This window comes from Bos grunniens, chromosome 23, assembly GCF_055505025.1.
Source record: "Bos grunniens cultivar Pamir isolate PY7600 chromosome 23, Bosgru_T2T1.0, whole genome shotgun sequence".
Taxonomy (NCBI): Eukaryota; Metazoa; Chordata; class Mammalia; order Artiodactyla; family Bovidae; genus Bos; species Bos grunniens.
The window spans coordinates 53,131,384-53,154,150 of record NC_141187.1 but is presented as its reverse complement, the minus strand read 5'-3'; the positions used below and the strand labels follow the sequence as shown (position 1 = coordinate 53,154,150).

General features: G+C 53.1%; 1 protein-coding gene across 7 annotated transcripts in view; it reads right to left on the bottom strand.

Annotated features, from left to right (window-relative positions):
* The window catches only part of GMDS (GDP-mannose 4,6-dehydratase), a 434,715-nt gene that overhangs the window by 72,558 nt on the left and 339,390 nt on the right, over positions 1–22,767 (bottom strand). For all 7 annotated transcript variants that reach the window (XM_086370928.1, XM_086370929.1, XM_086370935.1 and 4 more), the window contains one exon: positions 2,270–2,388. In XM_086370928.1, the coding sequence (XP_086227054.1) occupies positions 2,270–2,388 (119 nt within the window). The remainder of the gene's footprint in view (positions 1–2,269; positions 2,389–22,767) is intronic.

Below are 22,767 nucleotides of genomic sequence, written 5' to 3'. Positions count from 1 at the left end.
CACCCCACCTCCGAGCTCGGGCCTTCTGGGGACTCACTCCGTCCTCTGAGCGACAAGCGAGGTGGCTCGGTGGCGGCTGCAGCTTGCGAGCCTCCCGGCCTCAGGAACGCCCAGAGAAGCCTTCAGTCCCATGCCCGGGTAGTTTCCTGTCCAAGCCTGTGGAGTCTCCTCGTGTTTGGCAGGATCTCAGCGGGATCCTGACACACATTTCTGGAGCTCCTTTGCTTTGCAGATGGCACCTTTCTAGAACCCGTCCACACCATCCACAGCCCCGGGCTCTGAGCCCTGACCCCCGTCTTCTCTGCAGGCGCGCCTCTTCCTCCCTCCCAGGTGGAGGCCATGCCTCCAGGAAGCCGGGTCCTGCAGGGCTCGCCTCGCTGGTTCCTTTCCTACCAGGGCCCACGGCCCTGCACTGCCGGTGCCGAAAGCTGTTCTATGTGTTTCATAGTCTCCTAGTTTTTCAAGGCAGAGGTTTAACCAAATTTCTGTTATTCCATCATAGTTAGAAGTGGAAGTCCTTTCTTATATTTTAAAACTAAACCTTGGGAAAATATTTGGCAGATCCTCAAGAAGTTAAACACAGAGTTACCATAAGACCCAGAAATTCTACTCTTTAGGCTTTTACCCCCAAAGAACTGAAAGCAGGGACTCAGATACTTGTATGTTCACAGCAGCACAGCTCACAATAGCTGAAGAGGAGCAACCCAGCTGTTACAACAGATAGATAAGCAACACGTGGTCCAACTGCACAATGGAATATTACTCAGCCTTAAAAAGGAGTGACATGCTGACGCAAGTTACAACAGGGACGGACCTTGAGGACGTCAGGTCCAGTGAGATGAGCTCGTCACAGAAGGACAGAAACTGTCATTCCACTTACACGAGGTCCCTGGGGTCCTCCAACTCAGAGACTGAAGCAGAACTTTTGTTGCTGGGGCTGGGGGAGGGGTGGAGAGCAGGTGTTTAATGGAGACGGAGCTTCCGGGTGGGGAGGCGGGCGGGCTCTGGGGACGGTGCTGTTGGTCACGACTGTGAGTGCACTTAATGCCACTGACTCGTGGCCCCAAACGACGGAAATGGGAGACCCTATGCCATACACGGGCTTCCCAGGTGGCGCTGGTGGTAAAGAACCCGCCCGCCAGTGCAGGAGACACAGGAAACATGGGGTTCGATCCCTGGGCTGGGAAGATCCCCTGGAGAAGGGCATGGCACCCCACTCCAGTGTTCTCGCCTGGAGAATCCCACGGACAGAGGAGCCTGGTGAGCCACAGTCCAGGGGTCCCAGTGTCAGACACGACTGAGAGACCAGGCACGCATGCACGTTACACATACCCTCAATAAAACAATCACGGAAAAAGAGTCTTCCGTCTATAATGCTGCTGCTGCTGCTGCTGAGTCGCTTCAGTTGTGTCCGACCCCATACACGGCTGCCCCCCGGGGCTCCCCCGTCCCTGGGATTCTCCAGGTAAGAATACTGGAGTGGGTTGCCATTTCCTTCTCCAATGCATGAAAGTGAAAGGTGAAAGTGAAGTCGTGTCTGACTCTTAGCGACCCCATGGACTGCAGCCTACCAGGCTCCTCCGTCCATGGGATTTTCCAGGCAAGAGTACTGGAGTGGGGTGTCATTGCCTTCTCCGTCTATAAGACTGCCCCTAAATCTTCCAACAAAAATCTGACTTCAAGATTTGTGTAATTAACAAGTGGATGAAGTGTGTGGATTGTTCTGGTATGAGGGGTAGTGCTGGCTGGGCTGAGGACCTCAGTGAGACCCACGAACTGGATGCTGCTCACAGCCCAGTGGGATGTCCCGGCCGCCCTGTGCCCACGCTCGACAGTGTCGCTGGTCACGGGGAAAGCACACGGAGTCCATGGGATGGGGCCTCGGGTCAGCAGCCCACTCTCAGTGCTTCAGAGAAAAAGGTTTTGCTGGTAGTATGTTTGAAATTGACCTGTAAATTTTTGTGGTTTCAAAAATTTTAAATATATAGTGAAAGTATTAAAAACAGAGACTGTATAATGTTCTCACATTGATCTGTTTAGAGGAATTAGTGACAGTAAAATCCCAGTAAAGCATGTATAAACCACAGTACAAAATTTGAAGTTAAAAAATTAAAGAGCTTAAAATCATATTTAAAAATTAAAAAGATAAACTTCTGAAAGACTGAGCTTAGGCGGTGTCAGCGGGACAAAGCATCTGCTTCCTGCTCTAGAAGGGCAGGGGAGAGGCAGACTGCAGGCAGGCGGAGGGGCGCCCGTGGGGCCTACTCACACGATGGTCTTCCCGATGTGCAGAAACGACTTCTCCACGAACTCCCGCACGCTGTGGACCTCCCCCGTGGCGATGACGAAGTCCTCGGGCTCGTCCTTCTGCAGCATGAGCCACATGGCCTAAGGAGACAGGCGGAGCGGGTGAGAGCTGCACGCTGCCCTCGAGACAGTCAGGGCAGCACGCGCACCCCCGCCGGGCCACGCCGACAACCCTCATACTGAGCCCCCAGGAAGCCCGACACACACACACATCCACGCAAGTGCGTAACTGAACCACCTTGCTGCACACCTGAAACCAAGAAAGCGGAAATCAACCTCAATAAAATGTTTTCATCACTCGCACCCACGTGTTTTTTTTTAACTTATTAATTTATTTTAATTGGAGGCTAATTACTTTATAATATTGTGGGTTTTGCCATACACTGACATGAATCAGCCACGGGCGTACATGTGTCCCCCTGTCCCGAAGCCCCTTCTCACCTCCCTCCCCATCCCAACCCTCTGGGTTGTCCCACTGTACCAGGGACCCCCATTTTAAATAAAGTAGGTAAAAGCAGTAGGCGCCCCCTTAGAACACAGAGCCCATTGGCAGGTACACTCAACTTTTGCTTTCACATTGAAAGAGAACTGTTGGTTGGTGTCTCCCTGGCTGCTGTTAGACAAGCTGACAAATACATTTCTGAGGTCAACGGAGCAGCTAATTTTCTTTTAGAAGATGCAATCAACAAAGTTCAATTCTTCTTTATCCATCTGAATTTACGGTAGCCTTCTAAAAAATACAATCGTGGTTATATCTCCTGTGCTCGAAATTTTTTCTCGCGACTGTTTTGCATTTTGGGCCTACTTCCAGACTGTCTTCAACCGTATTTTTGTCCTACGGAAGAGGAGACTTCTGGCCGTTTCACATGCCGTGGCGCTGCAGCTCATGTGGCGGTAAGCGGGGTGATGGAGACAGCCCGCGTCAGGGACACGGTGAGACGCCAGATGAGGGCGTCCTGCAGGACAGGGCTTTGTTCACGGCCACAGACTGCAGAAAGACCGGCGGTTTCATGCTGTATTATAGTTAATGAACTCAGCTGCAAGACTTTTTAAAATTTTATTTTTATTTATTTGGCTGCACTGTGTCTTATGTGAGACACGTGGGGTCTTTTCCCTGACCAAGGATCGAACCTGAGCCCCCTGCATTAGGAGTTCAGAGTCTTAGCCACTGGAGCACAAGCGGAGTCCCAGTTGTAACACTTCAAAAATTTTATATGAGTTTTATTAATAATAGAGCTTGCCCGGTTTTAAAAAGGCACAGAATGCAAGCTCTTCTCTTCGTCATGATGGCACGCCTGGCCTGGGAAGCTTGTGCTTCAGTGGCCCTCGCAGTGTCGGGGCTGGGGCCCTGCACCCTGGCTGTCCGCTCCTCAGGGGTGCCCTGCTCGTGGGCACCCGCGCAGGTCGGGCCCTCCTGGTGTCTCTTGCAGGAGCCTCCCAGCCTGCCTGCCTTCTTCCCGCGGCCTGACGCAGCAGTCTCCTGGGTCTCCCTGGGGCGATGGCTCCCACGCTGACTTCACTGCAGCCACCTCCTCGATGAAGGGACCATCCCGCCTCCCAAACACACGAGCTGGGGCACAGATGCAGTGAGCACACACACGCGCGCACACACACTTTCTTCAAAATACTTTCAAAGTTTTTAGGAAAAATCAAATTATGCTCCTGGATAGAATTTCTATTTGAACGTTTTTCTGAGGGATTAGTATATACACTTAAGTGTGTTTTACTCAAATTTCCATTCTAAAAATAACATTTCAAATGGGTCTTTCAGGACTGCTCAGCTTATTTTATTTCTTTTGAACACTATGTTGGGGCTCAAATGGTTTTGAAAAAAATCATATTTTGAATCATGTGAAAGAAAGTAAGGACAGCTAAAAACAAAAGGAGAGCACATGGTGACTGGCCGGGGCTGGGCCACGTGAAGCGTGGGTACCGGCCCCGGGGCGGGCTCGTCCCCACCGGGAACCCGGGGTCCCCAGGAGCCTGTCCCTTCGCTGGACTGAACGCCAAGAATCTGCCCTCTTCTTTTCCAGCAGACCGTCCGCGGCCTCTGACCTGCCAACGTCTAGGCATTTCCTGTGAAGTTCATACTGTCCCAGACTGCAGTCTGGGAATGGGAAGGGAAAGGATATACAATTCCAGATTTATTTGTTATTCCTGAGCAGTTTACTGGTCTTAACAGAGGGAAAGGGCTTTGTCTGAACTTCCACTGAGCATAGCGGATGGTCCTTGACTGGTGACGGGGGCCGGGTGACACCCGGGTCAGCGGGCGAGCGAGCTCATGTCTGGAGTGGCCGCGGTCAGCGCTCTGCCCCCAGGTCGTGGCGGGCAGCCCACAGGGATGCTCGCCCAGCCCGACACAAGGGCCCCTGAGTGGGAAGCGATGGCCCGGCCTCTGCACATAGCTGGGCACGGTGACCTGGTCCACTTCTCCCTGGACAGACGGTGCGGCTGAGCAGGGTCCACCTCCACATGCCTTCCTGATCACGGGCAGGAGGGGTGACCCGTGATCGGCCCGCGGCTTCCGACACAGAAATGCTCCAGAGGGGACAGGCTTCAGACATCAGGGTCCAGCCCCATCTCTCCAGGTACGAGGGGCCCCATGAGGATACAACAGACGTACCCACGTCCTCACACACTCATCACCTCCGCCCTGACCTGATCACCAGGGCAGATGAAAACCTCGCCTGCTTCTCACGTTTTCACCTGTCCCACGGGGAGGAAAGACGCCAGTGCAGGGGCGCACCGAGGCTGGAAATTCCTCCGCAGAGAACCGTCCCTTGATGGCAAATGGACCCTTCAGCTGTCCAGCCGCATCTCACGGCACATGGAGTAGGGGAGACCTGACCCAGGTCACTGACATCGGAGGGCCAAGTCTAGATGGTTATAGATATTCGCTCCATCTGGAAGTGTGTTTTCTTATAACCATACAATTAACCTAGCTGTTTTACAAATCTGATTACAGAAGTCAAAATAAAACTTTGATTTAAAAAATTTTCAAAAAAAAAAAAGAACCCTAAAGCCCTCCTCTCCCATGCCCGCTTGTTGGATGTTCGGGTCACGGACGCGTAAGTCCGGGGAGGGGCCCCGCCTCCCTGGGCGCGGGGCTCGGGCGGCTCCCACTGGGCCAGTGGAGAACAGCCACAGTGCACCGCTGGCCAGCGGCCCGATTCCGCACATGCCCTTCAGAGCGCGGGGTGTGTTTGTCTCCAGAACCTGGGTTCGGCGGTTGCTTCCACCTCGCCGTTAACCTCCGGCTTGGTATCCAAGCCACGGACACTTATTAACTGAGCTGTCATCCGTGAATAACGAGATGTGTTAATCAAGGTTCTGTTTAACTCTGTCCAGTGGACTGCTGCGTCTCAGCCTTGTGCCTGTGTGGTGTGCTTCACGGGCCCCCGTCATGGAAACGGTCTAAACATACACACATGCTTACAAATACACACGCATGTACACACATACATACACACATATACATAAAACAGCGGAGAAAGCCCGCAAACTATTTCTACTGAAAATCAGAGTCATTTGAGAAATGGAGATAAAATTCCCCGTAGAGTGTTCTAAGTGTGGAACTAGGCACATGCATTTTCTTTAAGTTCATTCAGTAGCTGTCTCCATGACGACAGCCTGGTGTTCTTAGCTTGAATCAGGACGTCGAGGAGTCCTGGGCAAGGCTGGGTCTTATGTTTGTGGGACCCACAGCGGGAGGTTGAAGGCTACCCCAGGGTCGGGGGAGCACCCCTTACTCTGACATAGTTGGGGAACAAATACAACTACGTTGAGAAAATCATTTGGCATAAAATCAAAACCTCAATCTAGTAATTTCTTCATGGGCAAAAATACTGAGGCTTGTCGAGTCCTTTGATTAAGGGCCTTTTAGACATTTTAAAGATACAAACTTACTAGACAGGAAAAAAATCATTAGATCATAAATTAAAAAAAAACCCCAAAATAATAGAACAAACTTAGAAGGCTCTCTAGCTCTCGCTACGAACGGTCATTCAACACTGGTACCGACGCTCTGAAATGGACTGGGCCAGCAGTGCCCTGCCCTGGCGTTTGTTCCAGCCACACCCACGGACCTGCGAGGTCCGAGGCGGGGGAACCACAGCCTGGTCGCCCTAGTCCTAGGGAATCACCCTGACCCGGTGTGTCTGGAGCGCCGTCTGCTCTCTGTACACGCAGAGCCAGGTAGCACGGCCGTTCCTCCTCTGCTCTCCGCGGACGCTCTGTCTCTGTTTTCCCGGGCGCAGCAACCACGCGCGTGTGGGGCCTCTCCTCCTCTCAGGTCTGCTGCGTGCTGCCCGGTCACATTCATGCTTGTTCTTTTCCACATTCTTTTATCTGATTTCCTTTTGCTTGTTCCTTTGATTGTTTCTAATAACATTTATTTAAATTTTCTTTCTAGTGTGGCTGCAACATCGTGAGTGATTTTCTCTTGTCCACGCTGTTCCTGACTACTTCAGCTCAGCTCTTTCATTCATTTCATTTCATTTATTTCCTTCAAGTGTGGAATCTGCAAACATTTCCTTAAAGGGCCAGAGAGTAAACACTTGAGGTTTCTGAGCCACAGGCTGAACCACAAGCACTCAGCTCTGCGGCCGGAGCTCCGAAGGGCCACGACAGCTCAGGGACAGCCTGTGCGGCTGCACTGCTATAGAACTGGCGCCTGGCCCACCGACGCTTACCTGTCCACCTTGGCTTCTAGCAAACAGAACCGGACTGTGCTGCCTGTAGTTCCTCTGGATCCTGGTATTTTCCTCTGACACTGCTGCTTGCGGTCAGCGTGCATGCCTGCCTGCGTGTGGGGCCCTCGTATTCCCCGGCAACCCCGTCCCCAGGCCACTCCTCTTTCCCACTGTTATTATTTGCTGCAGAACCGCATGAGGAAGAGCAGAAAAGCACAGGGTGGGCCTGCTGCCCCCTCAAGGTTCTCCCCAGACGCTCTCTCCAGAACCACCACACTCCCCACTGGGGCACACTTGCCCTCTCTTCCCAGCATCGGGCTGGGGAGCGTGGCCACTGGGCAGCCTGGCCGCAAATCAGTCTGCATCCTCGGCCTGGAGGCCCAGCCTGACAGGGAACCTGGTGTCTCCTGCAGCAAACAGTGGGCACTGACTGGACGTTCTCTAGCCCTCCGTAACCCTCATGGCAGAAAGTGGAGAAGAACTAAGGAGCCTCTTAATGAAACAGAAAGAGGAGAGCAAAAAAGTTGGCTTAACACTCAACATTCAAAAGATGAAGATCATGGCATCCAGTCCCATCACTTCATGGCAAATAGATGGGGAAACAGTGGCAACAGTGACAGACTGTATTTTCTTGGCTCCAAAATCACTGCAGATGGTGACGGCAGCCATGAAATTCAAAGACACTTGCTCCTTGGAAGAAAGGGTATGGCCAACCTAGCCCGCATATTAAAAAGCAGAGACATTACTTTGCCAGCAAAGGTCCATCTAGTCAAAGCTATGGTTTTTCCAGTAGACAGGTACAGATGTGACAGTTGGATTATAAAGAAAGCCGAGCTCCGAAGAATTGATGCTTTTGAACTGTGGTGTTGAAGAAGATTCTTGAGAAGACCTCAGACTGCAAGGAGATCCAACCAGTCAACCCTAAAGGAGATCAGTCCTGAATGTTCATTGGAAGGACTGTTGCTGAAGCTGAAGCTCCAGTCCTCTGGCCACCTGATGCGAAGAGCTGACTCACTGGAAAAGACCTGATGCTGGGAAAGACTGAAGGTGGAAGGAGAAGGGGACGACAGAGGATGAGATGGTTAGATGGCGTTACCGACTCAATGGACATGAGTTTGAGTAAACCCCGGGAGCTGGTGATGGACAGGGAGGCCTGGCGTGCTGCACTGCATGGGGTCGCGAAGAGTCGGACTCGACTGAGCGATTGAACTGAACTGAACCATACGTAATATCATTCTGTGGGGCTTTTAGGATTGAAGACTAAGCTGAGCAAATTCTAGAGCCAGACATGCATGCCTAGCACAGCATACTCGGAGTGGGTGCATCAGGTTACGTGACCATGTAAACAGTGTAAGAAAGAACCACGACAGAAGATGCAAAACTAACAATGGCACCCTGGCCTCGAGCTGCTCAGGACTCAGAGTTCGGCAGCAGGACTGGGGTGGCGGCTGCGCCCTGCTCCCGGGCTGCGGGCCAAGTGGCCTGACCGCCTGGTCCTCGCGCTGGACACACCCGCTCTCCTGCACCTGCCCTGCCTCCGTGGCCTCCCGGCCAGTCTGCCCCCACCTCCTCAGAAAACAGAAGCTGCAAGGCCTCCTCTGGCCTTGTGAGGCCTTGGCCTGGAGTGACCCAGTGTCCCCCCACTCTGGACAGGCTCAGCCCAATCCCAACAAAGGGGAAACACCGCCGTGAGAAGTCAAGTCGCACAGTGAGAGGCGCTCGGGGTGAGAGGGCGGTCCTGTGATGACCGGAGCTTCAGCTAGTGGGTCAGCACCGCAGTGGAATTCCGTGCTTGCCTTTAACAGTGGCATGGCAGCCTCTGCCGCCGCGTCTCTGCTCAGCACTGTTTGCCTTTAACACCCTGTCAGGCCCCCGAGAGGGACAGGAGCCCGGGAGTCAGGCTTGGCGGCCCAGCCCAGGCTCCCAGACTGTCACAACACGCTTCCCAGAAGTGCTGCTTCCTGGAGCCCAGCCGCCTACCTGGACCAGGTGCTTCCAATTACCTGCTCCCACGCGCACAGCCTGCGAGCCACCCAAACCCGCTCCTGGCTCAGCAGGGCCGCCAGGAGCTGTGGGCTCGGGGCAGGAAGTGACTCCACACCCATGGCCACCTGCCGGCCACCCCGGCCGCCCGTGGCTCCCTCGCAGAAGCCAGCCCTGACTTCCTGGTGACCTTCCCCTCCAGCCCGTCCTGACCACCTGGCCCTGCCCCTCGGCTGACTCTGACCTCTGGAATCCAGCTTCTGGGCTGGTCCTGGGCGCCCACGAATGGCAGGCGTGAGTCTCACCACCCCAATAACCATTGTCACTGGTAAATAAACCCCATAAACACATCAGGGTATGTGCACTAGGGAAATACAGATTGTACTTTCTTTACAAGCTCAGTTTCCTTAAAACAGTGCTGCCCCAACAGCAGTATGATACAAGCCACACATGCAACTTAGGTTTTTCTATGAGCTACAATGAAAAAGGTGGGAAAAGTGAAGCTTGTTTCAATGTCTTAGAATGCCCCACGCGGCACCTTGTCATTTCAGCACAGAACACCCTCAAGGTATTTCACGCTACTTGTCCACGCAGGGCCCTGGCACTCCTACTGTGGTCACAGCACCCCTGAGTTCAGACAGGCACCCCTCACATGCTCAGGCCTGGTGGGCGCCTGCTGGGCATAGGCGGCAGAGCCGTCCCGGGGGAGGAGAGCTGAGTGGGCAGCGCCTCGTCCTGCTGCTCTGCCTGCAGGCCCAGGAGGTGGCCGCCCCGCTGGCGGCACAGCTGCAGGACTGACCTCTCGTCCCTCCCTCGTCACGGCCTCCACGCTGCCTGCCTCTTCCTGGAGTGACCTCACCGGTGAAGACAGACCTTGAAAAGTCGTCCCATAGCTCCCGGCTGATGACCATTAAACACGTGAAAGCTTGCATCGTGACTGTCAGATGGGCAGCGATTCCCTCCCCACCCACCCCGTGGGGACAGCGGGGAGTGAAGACCCAGAGGACCCTGATAGGCACGATGGCGCTGAGCGCTCAGAGAGAAGGCTGGCTGCTCGAAGCAAATCTGGGTGCCTCAGAGTCACCCAGAAGGGGCCTGTGCACCCTGTGGGCCTCCACCAGCCCCCGTGAGGCTGACCCCGCAGCCTGAACACCTGTACTTTAACAGGTTCCAGGGAGGTTGCCAGTGCCAGTGTGGGAACCACAAGGAGAATCCAGGCTTGTTGAGGGGCTCAGACGCGGAGTCAGATCACCTGGGTTAGACCCCCATTCCAGGAATCACTGGGTAACTTTTCAAAAGTTGCCTAATCTTCCAGCACTTCAGAAAAATGAGAATAAATGGTGCTGGCCTCAGAGGGCTGCTTTTAGGATTAAATTAGTTAATATCCCTGGTGGCTCAGCTGGTAAAGAATCCACCCGCAATGCGGGAGACATTGGGTTTGATCCCTTGGTTGGGAAGATCCCCTGGTGAAGGGAAAGGCTACCCACTCCAGTATTCTGACCTGGAGAACTACATGGACTGTATAGTCCATGGGGTCGCAAAGAGTCAGACACGACTGAGCGACTTTCACTTTTCACTTTCATGAAAAGTGCCGGGAACAGGGGCTGGGGCAGAGTGAGTGCTCGAGGACTGTGGTTTACCGTGATGACAATGCTGACTACATAGCTGGCGAGGGCTCCTGGTATCTGGAGACGTCAGCTCCTCTCCAGGAGGGGAGAGTAGAGGGTGGAGAGGATTTAATCCCAGTTCTGTTAGTCAGAGCCACAGACTTTCATAGCTGGAAGGGACTTCGAGGTACCGCCATTCAATTCCACTCATTTAGAAGGTGGGCTAGCAGCTGAGAGCAGGGAGGCAGGGTGACCCGTCTGAAGCCACACAGCAGTTCAGCTGGCGGCGGGACAAGAGGCTGCACCCCTGTTCATTCCTCCTCCAGGCGCACTCTGCTCCCACACGCCTTCCTGTGGGAGCGCCGCAGACGGCTGCTAGGAAGCCCGCGTGGGCCTCTGTGCGCCTGCCCGGGGACTCGACCTGCTGGTCGGCAAGCATTCACGGGGGCCCTCAAGGTGCCGGCCTGGAGGACGCAGGGCGGGGAGGGTGGGCAGACACGGCAGATGCCCTGTCAGGCTCAGGGACGTCCACACTTTATGCAGGAAACAGCTTCAACGGGCCGATATTTGACTTGGGGAAGGGCTTCTGAGAATAAACTCCAGGGAGCCTCCAAGAGCTGTCAGGCGTGGGGGCTTCCTCAGCCTCCGTCCTGAGCAAGCCCACGGCCCGCGGCTCAGGATGCAGGGGCGTGCAGCCCGGGGGCTGTCCTGGGGTCTCCCCACCTCCCAGCCATTTTCAGTGATGGAGACGGACTCATTCTGGGTCAGTCAGGGTCTCAGAAAAACCTGTGTCCAGGGGCCCAGAGCCTGCGCGGCCGGCCCTGGGTGCCACAGATGCCCAGCTGTGCTGGGGACAGCGGCTGGCTGAGGCTGGGGGGGCCTGGGGCAGGAGCGCCTAGGCCCAGGGTGGGAGACCCAGAGGTGACACATGGAGGGCGGGGAGCCACAGGCCTGGGGGGCTCGGCGGGGGGCTCGGCAGGGGGCCCCCTGACCAGGCCTGGGAGGCACTGACTCCCTGGACTCTCCGAGCTGGCTTCCGGCCCCAGTGCACAGGCTGTGAGGACGATGGGGGCCCAGCCCCTGGGTGGGGGGCGGCCGCACGGAGGGCGGCATTCAGCACTCAGGAGGCACCCGGTTCAGGGCCCGTGAGGATGCCACGTGGGGTGATGGCCGGCAGGGGTGGGGGGCGGGGGCACACCTCAGTATGGGCCCCCAGAACCGGCACCTGCCTGCCCCTTCACCCCAGGACTTCAGTGCCTGCCTGTCCAGCGTCCCAGGGACCACCTGGCACTCACAGCATCCTCCTAATGGAGGCCAGTGGCCTGGCCACCGCATTCACCGAAACTCACTTCAAACGTGTTTCCCACAATGTTCCGATTCACAAAAATCAGGATTTCAGCTTAAAAGTCATCCTCCCCTCAGTACTCCTGAAGCTATGATGAATAGATTTAGATTTAATCATCCCGTCTTTAACTTTTGGTTGCTAAATATAAGACACCCCAGCACACACCGTATGTAAGCTTTGCTCTTCTGGGAGGTCAGGTCACTCATATTAGCTCGGTCCTGCCCACGAGCACAATGTTTCTGTTATAATTATTTCCTAGATGCTGACTCAGCAACGTCCTTGATTGAAAGAGATGGGAAGGGAAGCCAGTTACATTTAAGAAAACATTTCTTGTGACAGTAATATTGGAGCTGAGTGACATGGGAGGAGGGGAATTCCACTAGATAAAAAAACCCAATAGTCTACAGATGACACTCCCACGACACTGCTGAAAATTAAGCAAAAAGCTCCTTAATGTTCTCCAAACTAAAAAAGAAAAAAAAAATCAAGAGAATTCCTAAAGGTTTGATTACTTTAAAAATTCATAGGACAAGAGATTTTTTTTTTTTGAGTCTTTATAACTTTAAATGAAGTCTGGAAAATCAGGTCTTTGATAAATTGAATTAATATTTTCAAGACAGTTAACATATCAAGTAGTTAAAAATTCTAAAATTCGCCCCTTACCTCCTAGTATCAAATCAACATAAACCTCTTAGAGAAGCTTAAATTACCAGATTCTGGAGAACAAACCTTTATTTCTTCGTGACTAAAATTTTCAGTTGTTTGACCAGTACCAATGACTACTCAAGACCCAGGATTAAGAAGAAAAAGTTGTGGGATCCTATGAAACACCAGAGGTGGTTCTCCCGGCAAACGCTGTCGGCAGGGGCCATGGGGCCATCTTTTCTGTTAACACAACATTTTCACATTCATTTCATATGAATGAACAATGTCTGCACTGTCTTCCTGAACACTAATTTAGTGTTGTATTTTTTTACAGTGTCAATGAGTGTCAAAATATTGTTCTTCTAATACATGAAAGTATTTGCATGGAGCTTTATGACTGATCTTCAGATGTTAGCCAGAGGCAAAATGAAACAGAGACACTCCAGTTGGGAAACCTCCTCAGCAACGAAAGGCAAGCCTTTAACATATTCTGCCTTTCTGCCAATTTTTTTTTTTCTAGCTGCACAATGGCTTATTTACCCTGCAACTGGTGAAATTAAAAGCATTGTCAGAAACAGCAAAACTACATTTCAACAGTAAGACCAAAGGATTCCATTTCCCTGGAAATGAAACAGAAAGTTTTCAAGGAGGAAGACAAAAATTTCAAGAGGAAATTCTAAGAGCCTGACATGAATTAAAATACAAACCACACCCACCAATTACAGAAAAGCCAAGTAACACGTGCGCTTTAACAACGAGCTGAGAAACACATGGGCAGCTCGCCCTAGGTAACGCGTTTCCGCATCATCTCATGCTTAGATGCTCCACGGCCTGGAACCGCGTGCACTCATCCCAGTTCCTAAGGAGAACAGGGCCACTGGGCTCTCAGTCTCTTCAGACCTGAAGGCCCCGACCAGCTATCTGATGGGTTTCGATTCCGCTCTCTCCTCCTTCCCACTCAGGATCTGGGCATGGCGGTTCTGACGGGAAAGGCGCAATGCCTCTCACAGGAGCGCGGGTCCGGCCACAGCTTACTCACCACGAAACTGCGGTCTGGGCCGCGGCGTCGGGAGAGCGGGCCCGGGGCGGGAGCCAGGACAGGCAGTGAGGCCGCGCTCCACCACAGAGACCAGACCAGCCTTTCAAGTCAGGTGCTGGCTTGCAGACGAGCAAGCTCGTCAGCCTGCAACAACCTCCACAATGTTCTTATTGATCAGAAAGGCTTGTGACGCAAGGCTCTGGGGGGATGGGGGCGGGGGGTGGTATGTGGAAATCTGTGCTGGCTCCCTCGGCCCAACTTTCCGAGAAGGAGGCACTTGGAGTGGTGTTTACGGAAGGCAGACGTTACCCCAGGATGAGCACCTTCCCCGGAAGATGCGCGACGCGCTGGGTCCTCGGGACCAACTGAGCCCACTGGTTGTGCACAGATGTGCAGCATCTTCACTGTCCTGCTCTTACCATGGACGGAGCCTGGTTAGAAAGCTGGCCACTGATAACATCTCAAAACTCAATCTGAAATGACCCCTAGACGTTCTTCTTCCCTACGACACACTAGGTAACGCTGACAGTTTTTTCAAATCAATGTTGTCGATTCAAGAACAGTTACTGAACATTTGCTCCAAAAATCATAAATTAATCATAAATTAAGAGGCTGCTAACTTTCACGCAGGAGCATGTGTGTGGGTAGAACATGAAGTCACCCATCAAGGCTCTGGCAAAGGGGCCAGTGCGACAGTCACACTTGCTGCTCAATCCACCCGGATTCTCCGGTTCCCATTTCTACTCAACTCCTCCTAAAGCCACAGGGAAAGACAATGTGGTGAGGGGATGGGAGGCCAGAGCTTTGGGACACACGCGGGGTGCTGCCTGATCAGGGCCACCCGACTAGACAGTGGACAAGGAGTCCTTCCCACCCTGCCCTCCCCATCAGCCACAGCGAAGCCTTGAGAGCAAAAACGAAGGGAAACAGGGCTTCCCAGGTGGCACAGTGGTTAAAAAAAGAAATTCCGTTCAGAGTCCAGTGAGAAGACCACGCAAGTGAGATGAAGCCTCAGTGAACTGCCTCCAAGGAAGCCCGTCTCCCCGGCAGGGAGAGGAATCCGCGTCCCCCCGTGGGCAGCCCCCAGCCTAGGGTGGGCGGAGACGAGGGTGGGCTGCAATGACCGCTGCCCCACCCCTGCCCCGCGCCTCTGAGTGCCCAACGCCAGGCCACACGGGACGGGAAGGGCACAAGCACGTGCTCTTGCAGGGGCGTGGATGGGCAGGGCTCTGGTACTGGGGGGCAGTGTGAACTCCCAGCCAGGCTGGCACAGATCCCCCACCAGGGGCCAGAAGCAGCATCTCGCGGTGCCAGTCACCTTCGTCTCCGTCTCCGGCTCCGTGTTAGGTTAGAACCCTGAGCAGAGGCACAGTTTGGGGCCTTTGCTCCCAAGCGTGAGCGGTGTCCCCTGGCTGGGAACGTATCACCCGTGGGGCTGCCACCTGCTTCAGCAGAGACCCCCCTCTCGTGGGGAACATGTCACCCGTGGGGGCTGCCACCTGCTTCAGCAGAGACCCCCCGTCTTGCGGTGGCCCCGCTGCCCGTGGGGGCTCGGGGGGAGCAGGGCCAGCCCCCGCTGATACCAACTCCTCCTGCTGCTGGAGGTGGAGGCAAGGATGAAGGGAAGAGTGAGAGTGGCACCCTGGCTCCCAGCGGTGCCAGGCGCGGTGGCTGAGGATCCCTCCCGCGACCGGCTGTCACCTTGTCATGGGAGGGGGGTCAGTTCCACAAGCTGAGCCTATGCCGCGAGCATCCCCCCGGAGAGCCCCTCCCGCAGCCCGGAGACAGTGGGATGTGAAGGCCTGGAACCGCCGCGCATCCCCCCAGGGACAGTGTTACAGGGAAGCGGGCCATGAAGGCCAGGGCCAAGGTTACTCGGTGGGAAGAACGTGGACAGAGTCCTAGACTCCAGGCTCATCATGTCAGACATGTCACTGACTTCCTGCTCAGGTACCCCACACGTTCCAGGGTCTAGGGCTCCCATCAGAGCATCTGTTGAAAGCACTTTGTGATCCACAAGATGTTACCGCTACTGCAAATGCTGATATTATTGGAGAAAATTTCCTGGGCTAACGCCTAAGAGATCAGTGACCCATAACGATCTCCCAGATACGACGTGATAATTCCACAGCCTGTTATCAGTCCTAACATGAAAACACAGCATTCTTCAGAGCACTCATTCTTTTTAAAGATGTGTTTTAGAATGGAATCTGTGGTTTCGACATTTCCATCCTTAAGAATTTCTGAGTCCTTGACCAAGGCAGGTTGGCTATCTAAGTTTTGAAAGAGCGCAAACATCCTGGTAGTTTATGTGTTTGTCTTATATGTGCGTCTCTGCTATTTTAGGAAAATGAATCTGTGCTACACGAGTGGATAGATTTCTGGGGGGGCGCTTGAACTCATTCCTTCTATAGAGTTAGCTTCAGACATCGTTGTGTGTGCCCCCTGGTGTGATACTATTCCCAAACTGTCAACAGTTGTTGAGAGAAAAACGGATGTTTTTCCAACATTTCTCAATGAAGTAGAAAAGCCTATAAACAGAGCCTAAACTGAGGCATGATTAGAAGGTTTCAACAAAATGAAATCTTAAAACAAACAAAACAAACCTTTTAAGACAGAGCAGTTAACTGGAGAGTGTGCTCTGGGGCGCTGGGCTCTAACGTAAGTGTAACGATAAATCTGATGCCATCTTTACTCGGTCGCATTGTCCTAAGTATCTTGGTCTAAACATCTCCAACCTTCACCGTTTATTTTGGCATAAGAGCTCCCCCCTCTCCACCTCTCCTCCTGGGGCAGCGGGGGGACCAGGTGAGGCTGGGGCAGAACTGGCGGGCACGGGGTAGGAAGGCGGGTCTTAGAAGCCCCCCAACCGGAGAGGCAGGCCCAGAAGGGGACCAAGGTGGAGCCCCAAGAAACGTCCATCTGCCGTCGTTTCCGTGAAGCTATCAGAAGAGTCTCCCTAGAGCTTCTCAAAAAGAACGTTAACTTTACCGTCTTATTTTACTGATGGAGAAAACAAAAAGGGCGGGAGTGGCCTTGTGAAGGTCATGGTGGCGCAAGGAGGGAGGGGCAGGCTTCCCGGCCGGGGCCAGTGTCCACCCAGGCCGCCCCGTCCGGGCGAGCCCGCAGCGGCTGAGGGTTGGTCAGCGGCTCCCTGAAAACACCTGAGCCAGCCCCCAGCACCCACCACGGCCTGGGGGAGGCCTGGGCCTGCAGCTCCAGCCACAGGCCAGCCTGGGACTCAGCCAGGACGTGAGGGGACTCGGAGAGTCCCATCCCAGGATCAGTGGGACCCTCCTCCTTCCCCGCTCTCCAGCCTGGACACAAGGGGTCCTCCTAGACTCTGCTGGGTCCCCTCATTATTGATGCTCTTCAGACGTCACAGGCACATGTCCTCCGTCTCGGGGGTCAGACTGGCCAGACTTGCTTCATTTTATGAAGATGATGGGGATGGGGGTGGGTGTTAATCTGAAGGACCCTGTCTCTACGAGGGGGCTCTCCACACAGAAGCCGAATATGTGCTAGACACAGCGACGTGCTTCATTCCGTGATTAGTGTTTTGGCAGAGAAGGCAGGTAATTTGGGAAGCCCAAGCTACTGCGTCTTGAATCACTGGAAACAGAAAAGCAATAAAGATCACAGAACTTTTGAGAGCTGGAAATTTTGTTTTGGGTTTTGGTGATAAGGAAACTGTCCAAAGAGACATTTCAGATGATGAGAGACGGCTTTGGTGCGGGGCCCCAGTCTGTCTACGAGGAGGGCGTCTGTCCAGGCACCCTGAGAAGCATAAGGCAGGTCACTGAAGCCGTGACTGTATTAGTCAAGCATCTGCTTTTATACAAAAGCTAGGAAGGGCTTTCCAGTGAACAGAGCACTTTACTTGGCAGAGTGATCTCTCTTTTTTAACACAGCACTGGATAAAGAGTCCAGAGGTTCACACCTCCAGTGACTTCAGGGGCACTGGTTGGCGGGGGAGGCACCCTGGTGACCTGCAGGGCATATTCCCTTGAGGAAGGGCCGGGAAACTTCCGGGACGAAGGTGTTTCTCACATGGGATGGGGAACCAGTCTTGCCAGGCCTTCTGGGTATATGAGAAGTTGTACATCTGAAATGCAAAAAACTGACACTTTTGTTTAAAAAAAAAAAAAAAAAGACTAATTTTAAGTGATAGTTAAAAAAAAACAAAATTAAACATTGCCTGGACCAAACCAGGCACAGTCACGGCCCAGCCCTGGTGTGGTCGGGAAGGACCCCAGCAGGAGTATTTTTCCCGAGAATCCGACGTGGGTGTCCCGTCCAGCTAGGACCTGCAGACTCTCCCACACGGCCACTGCCGTGCACACTCAGCTGCACTCAGTTCACGGAAAACAATGCACAAGCCAAGAAATGTGGCTTCTCGGTTTGTTTACAGTATAGAGTACCCTTGTTCCCCACTTTTTCTGAAATCCATCATATAGGAAATGTAAACCACAAAGAGAATATAATTTTAAAACCAGAAACATATTTCCCAAACCCCCTTGCCCCAAATTTCATTAAATGTACAAGAGAAAACATCCTTTGTACGATAGCTAATATCATTACAAAATAATTAGTCGCAGAGGTCCTATAAAAAAACCCACGGCCAACAACCCTTCAATTTCATCCACCCCAAATCAGTGAATTCATTATTTGAGGAATAAAAACACCAATTCATCTAATTTAAATTGAAGGTTAAGAGAAAAGAAAATGACTTGCAGACTGCAGCCCTGCTTCCCCATGCTCTTCCCGCCTCCGTGGACGGACGTCAGATGGTGGAGACCGAAGGCCCGTCCGGGCCCCTGGCCTCGGGGGGCGGCCACCTCTCCCAGCCCCCAGACTGACCTCCCCGAGGAGCCAGACGGGCTGACAGAGACGTCAGGCAAGTGCTGAAAGGGGACTCGAGTGTCTGGCAGCGAGTCTGGAGCGAGTTTCTCTGCGAACTCTCTGGGGGCCGCCGCGCTCCAGTTTCTCAGGAATGCTTCGTGCCCCCCTCGCCCCCCAGAGGTCAGGGAAGCCTGCGACGGCCCGAGGGCACGGCCCGACTAAGTGAGCAGGAGACAACTTGGACTCTCCTCCAAACACAAAAATACAAGGGACGGAATTTCATTAAAAGCAGAAGACGAGCTGATCCAAGTTAATCCCGGCTCTGAGCTGCTGCAGAAACCGTGTTTGCGTTCCGCGCGCCTCCCCGGGACAGAGGTCACCGGCGGCCACGGCGGCCACGCCAAGCGTCCGGCGTGACCTCAGCTGACCAGACCTTAGTTTCCCGACGAAGCTCCAGTGTGGGTTTAGGGGTGTTAAAATACGTATGCAGCCTGTTTGTGTGTGACTCCATGAAGCAGTAAGACCCTGGGGTAAAAAATAAACATTTCAGGACTTCATCCTTTCACTATCTTTTAAATCGGGAAACAGAAAGCTTTACTAGGTAACGTGAGCCATTAACCATATGTGAGTGTGTAAACACGGGAATGTCTAATGTTGATTTAGCAAGGCATATACTGTCACAGACGTGCTTTCTATTATATCTACAAATATTTGAAAGAACACACGGTAAATATTTAGAATGATAGTGTAATTAATAAGACGTGCAAAAGGGCGAGGATGACATTTCATCATTTGCTTCTAAAGAATTTAATTGGAAGGATCACTCTAGAAAGGTACAATGTGGCCTGTCGATTACGTATGACCAATAAAATATTACAGAACGCAAACGTGGGTGCTCATCTTGGAACCTTCTGCTTCAGCCAATTGCTGGTGGATGCACTGTAATTCCCTGGCATTTACACCCATCACAGGCATTTTCAAGATGCCTGGTAGAAGTCAGTGAAATCCACGGCCCCAGGACCGAGCTGAGAATTCGCCAATTGGAAGGTTGAAACCCAAGTGTCAGGCTCATTAGTTTTAAGCTCTAACAAACCAAATTCAATTAGCTCAGACATGAAATGTTGATACCCTTTAGGTAACAGAGGTTAAGCCTAACGTTCTGATGATTTCTATCTCTTGTTATGAATGGTAAATAAAATCTTAAGATTTGGGGCTGTTTCATTTTTAAAAGCAGTGATTATTGGCTTTATTGGGGTCATGAACCCCTCTGAGGATGTGATGAAAAATGAGGAAGATGCCTTCTTCTCCAAAAAGCATGCCTGTGTGAGTCTGCATGGGGCACGCTTCTGCCCAAGGTTTTCGGAGACTCACAGATATCCTGGAAAGGCTGTCTGCGGACACTGGCTTAGACACCTCTGATTCACAGAGGACACACGCAGCTTCCACTCATCTCACGCTCACACGCTCACTGATGGCCACGGTGAGCTCGGGTCAGGACCTCGCCTGAGTGGGGCACCAGGGAGCTGGGGAGGCGCTGGCGCGCAGCAAAGCCAGTGATCGGTGCCCCTGCCCGCGTCAGCTCAGCCTGGCGCGCTCCAGATGGCAGCTCCCGCGTCCAGGCGCGAGCTGCCGGGCGGTGACCAGCTCTGGGGCCGAGACAACGCAGTGAACAGTGCCTGCTTTGTAAACGACAGACGCTGAACAAATGTTAGCTGTCAGTTTATGAAGTCAAACTCGCCTTCCTGCCTTGAGAGCCAGCCACGGATCAGGGAAGCGGAACTTACACCCGGAAAGGGAAAGCAAGAAGGAGTCAACTCATCAGAAGCGTCCAGGACGTCTTCTTACTGAGGGAAGAAGATCACTTCACCAGAAGCACCCAAGGAATTGTTCTGAAAAAAATTTTTTAATTACGATCCTTTAAGAAGTAAAGCTGCCACAGCAATAGAGGAAGGAGAGCGAGCTTGCAGCGCTGGACTTTGACTTACATCCTTCACTGGCTCACGGGATGTGTAAGTAAAACACACTGAAATCAAATAGCGAAAGTGTTAGTTGCCTAGTCGTGTCCGACTCTTGTGACCCCATGGGCTGTAGCCAGGCTCCCCTGTCCATGGAATTCCCCAGGCAAGAATACTGGGAGTGGGTAGCTGTTCCCTTCTCCAGGGGATCTTCCCAACCCAGGGATCGAACCCAAGTCTCCCGCATTGCAGGCAGATTCTTAACCGTTTGAGCCACCAGAGAAGCCCATATAAACAAGAGGTTTATAAGGCACAGCTGCTTTTGAAACTCACTGGCGGCTTATACCTTCTGTGTTAAGATACCTGCCTGCCGGCAGGCAAACACTTGCTTCTTTTGGAGCTCAGACATCTAAGCCTGAAAACAGGGTTACACTAGACTCCTCAGCTGCCAGAGAGTCAGACCCCACACCCCACGGAGAGCATGGCCCCTCTTCCTCCCCAGGCACAGTAAGGGGCCCTGGCATGGGCAGGCCGGGCAGGGCTCCAGCTGTGCCGTCTCACGTTCAGGATGCCGGGCCAGCCCTTCAGCTGTAATACGAGGGCAACAGAGCCTCTTCTGCAGGCTTTCAACAAACAAATGAGAAGATGAGTGTAAAGCGCCCATAACGATGGCCGACCATAGAAGGAGGTCAGCGGGGCAGCTGCCGTTAACCGGCACTCTGGAGGCCACTCCCCCAGTGTCCGAGGCCCAGAGGCCCCAGTTATACAGGGAGAGAGGCTTGGTGAGCACCCACACGCTCTGTCACCTGACCCTCACAACGAACTCGGAGTAAATCAGCAGCACTAAGGTCTCTCTTTCACCCAAGAGGAGACAATGCATGAAAGGTGTTAGTGGATGGGCCAAAGTCACACAGCGGAGACGCAGAAATGGCCCAAAGGAGACTGTCAGTCATCCAGCCAGCAGCGCATCCTGCATCACCAGCACCCACGGGTCCAGCACGAGCTCTTAGTACTGCAGATGTTCAAGAAAAGGAAAAGGAGAAGCCCTATCTGAGGGCGTGAACACATAACCAGGAGGCAACCAGTCTTGAGAAAATGGGGAGCATTGGAAAGAAGCAGGCGATCAGCAAAGAGCGGTCCCCTGACCCCCAGCACAGCCTGTGGTCCTCCGAGGGCAGGCCACCGGACAGAAGAGGGTGGGCGTGGCCCTTGGCGAGCTCTGCTCCGGCATCTCAGCGGCTGTCAGTCACTGCTCCAAAGCAAATAAAGCGGACAAGGACACCAACCTGAAGATCACGGCCAAAGCCGACATTCTCTCTCTCTCTTTAATCCCTGAGGGTAGGGTGGGAAGGGATAAGCGGAGGAAAGAGTGGCATCCTGTCCTCATACACGGGGGGCATCTGAGGGCATGCAGAGCAGGCCTGGCGGTAACTGCCCCCAGGTCTTTCATCTCACCACCAGAGAGAAAAGAAGCTTTCGCGTCTTCGGGGCAGTAAGAGAAGACGCCTTTCCGATACTGAAGAGGTCTAGGAAGGGTCTCAGGGTGTGAGCACTGGGACTGTGTCCTCAGAGGTGGTTAATAAATGCTTTTTAGACTACGTTTAGCTCTCAAAATGCAGCAGCTCTAGAAGAGACCCAGGACAGCGGCCTCACGGGGGGTCCCAGGAGGCGCCCCTATGGGTGAGGTCGCCCAGGCCCACATCCTGAAGGGCTGTCCGGCACCGGGTTCATTTGTAAGAACTTAGAAAACAGGCTGGTGACTGTGGGGAAGACTGATGAGGGGAGAACCAGCCAAAGATTATTGTGATCCTGGAGAGAAAACTGAAAATAAAAAGATGCAAATATTCTCTATTTCATCTCGACTTCTCTGCAGATGCAGCTTGTCAGCAACTGGTTTCTAGAAGGGGGGTTTTATTGAAAAAATTGCTTCTATGTTTCTGTTTGATATTCATCCTGTTTAAGCTGGGATGCACGTTCCAGAGCAAAACGTAAGGTAAAGATACCCCGGGAGAACACTCTGACCATCACTAGCTGGGCCTTCTTGGCAAACGGCAGAACCACAGCCCCCTGCCTGTGAGCGTGAAGCCCAAGGGCGGGGCTCAGCTGCCCTCTGGGAGAGGGAGCTCAGGGAGGAACACAGAGCAAGGACTCCACACTTTACACAGAAAGCACTGAGGATCCGCTATTTCAGGTCCAAGGTAAGTGCACCTTTGAGAGAAAATAGAAGCTACTTGGGTTAGCGAAGGACTTTCTCAACAGTGATGGTGGCCCCTGGACAGTATTAGCATCTAATGAAGTAATAATTCCTGTTAGAATTCCATGCGTTTAAGGAGATGATGGTTAAAGGCCCTCT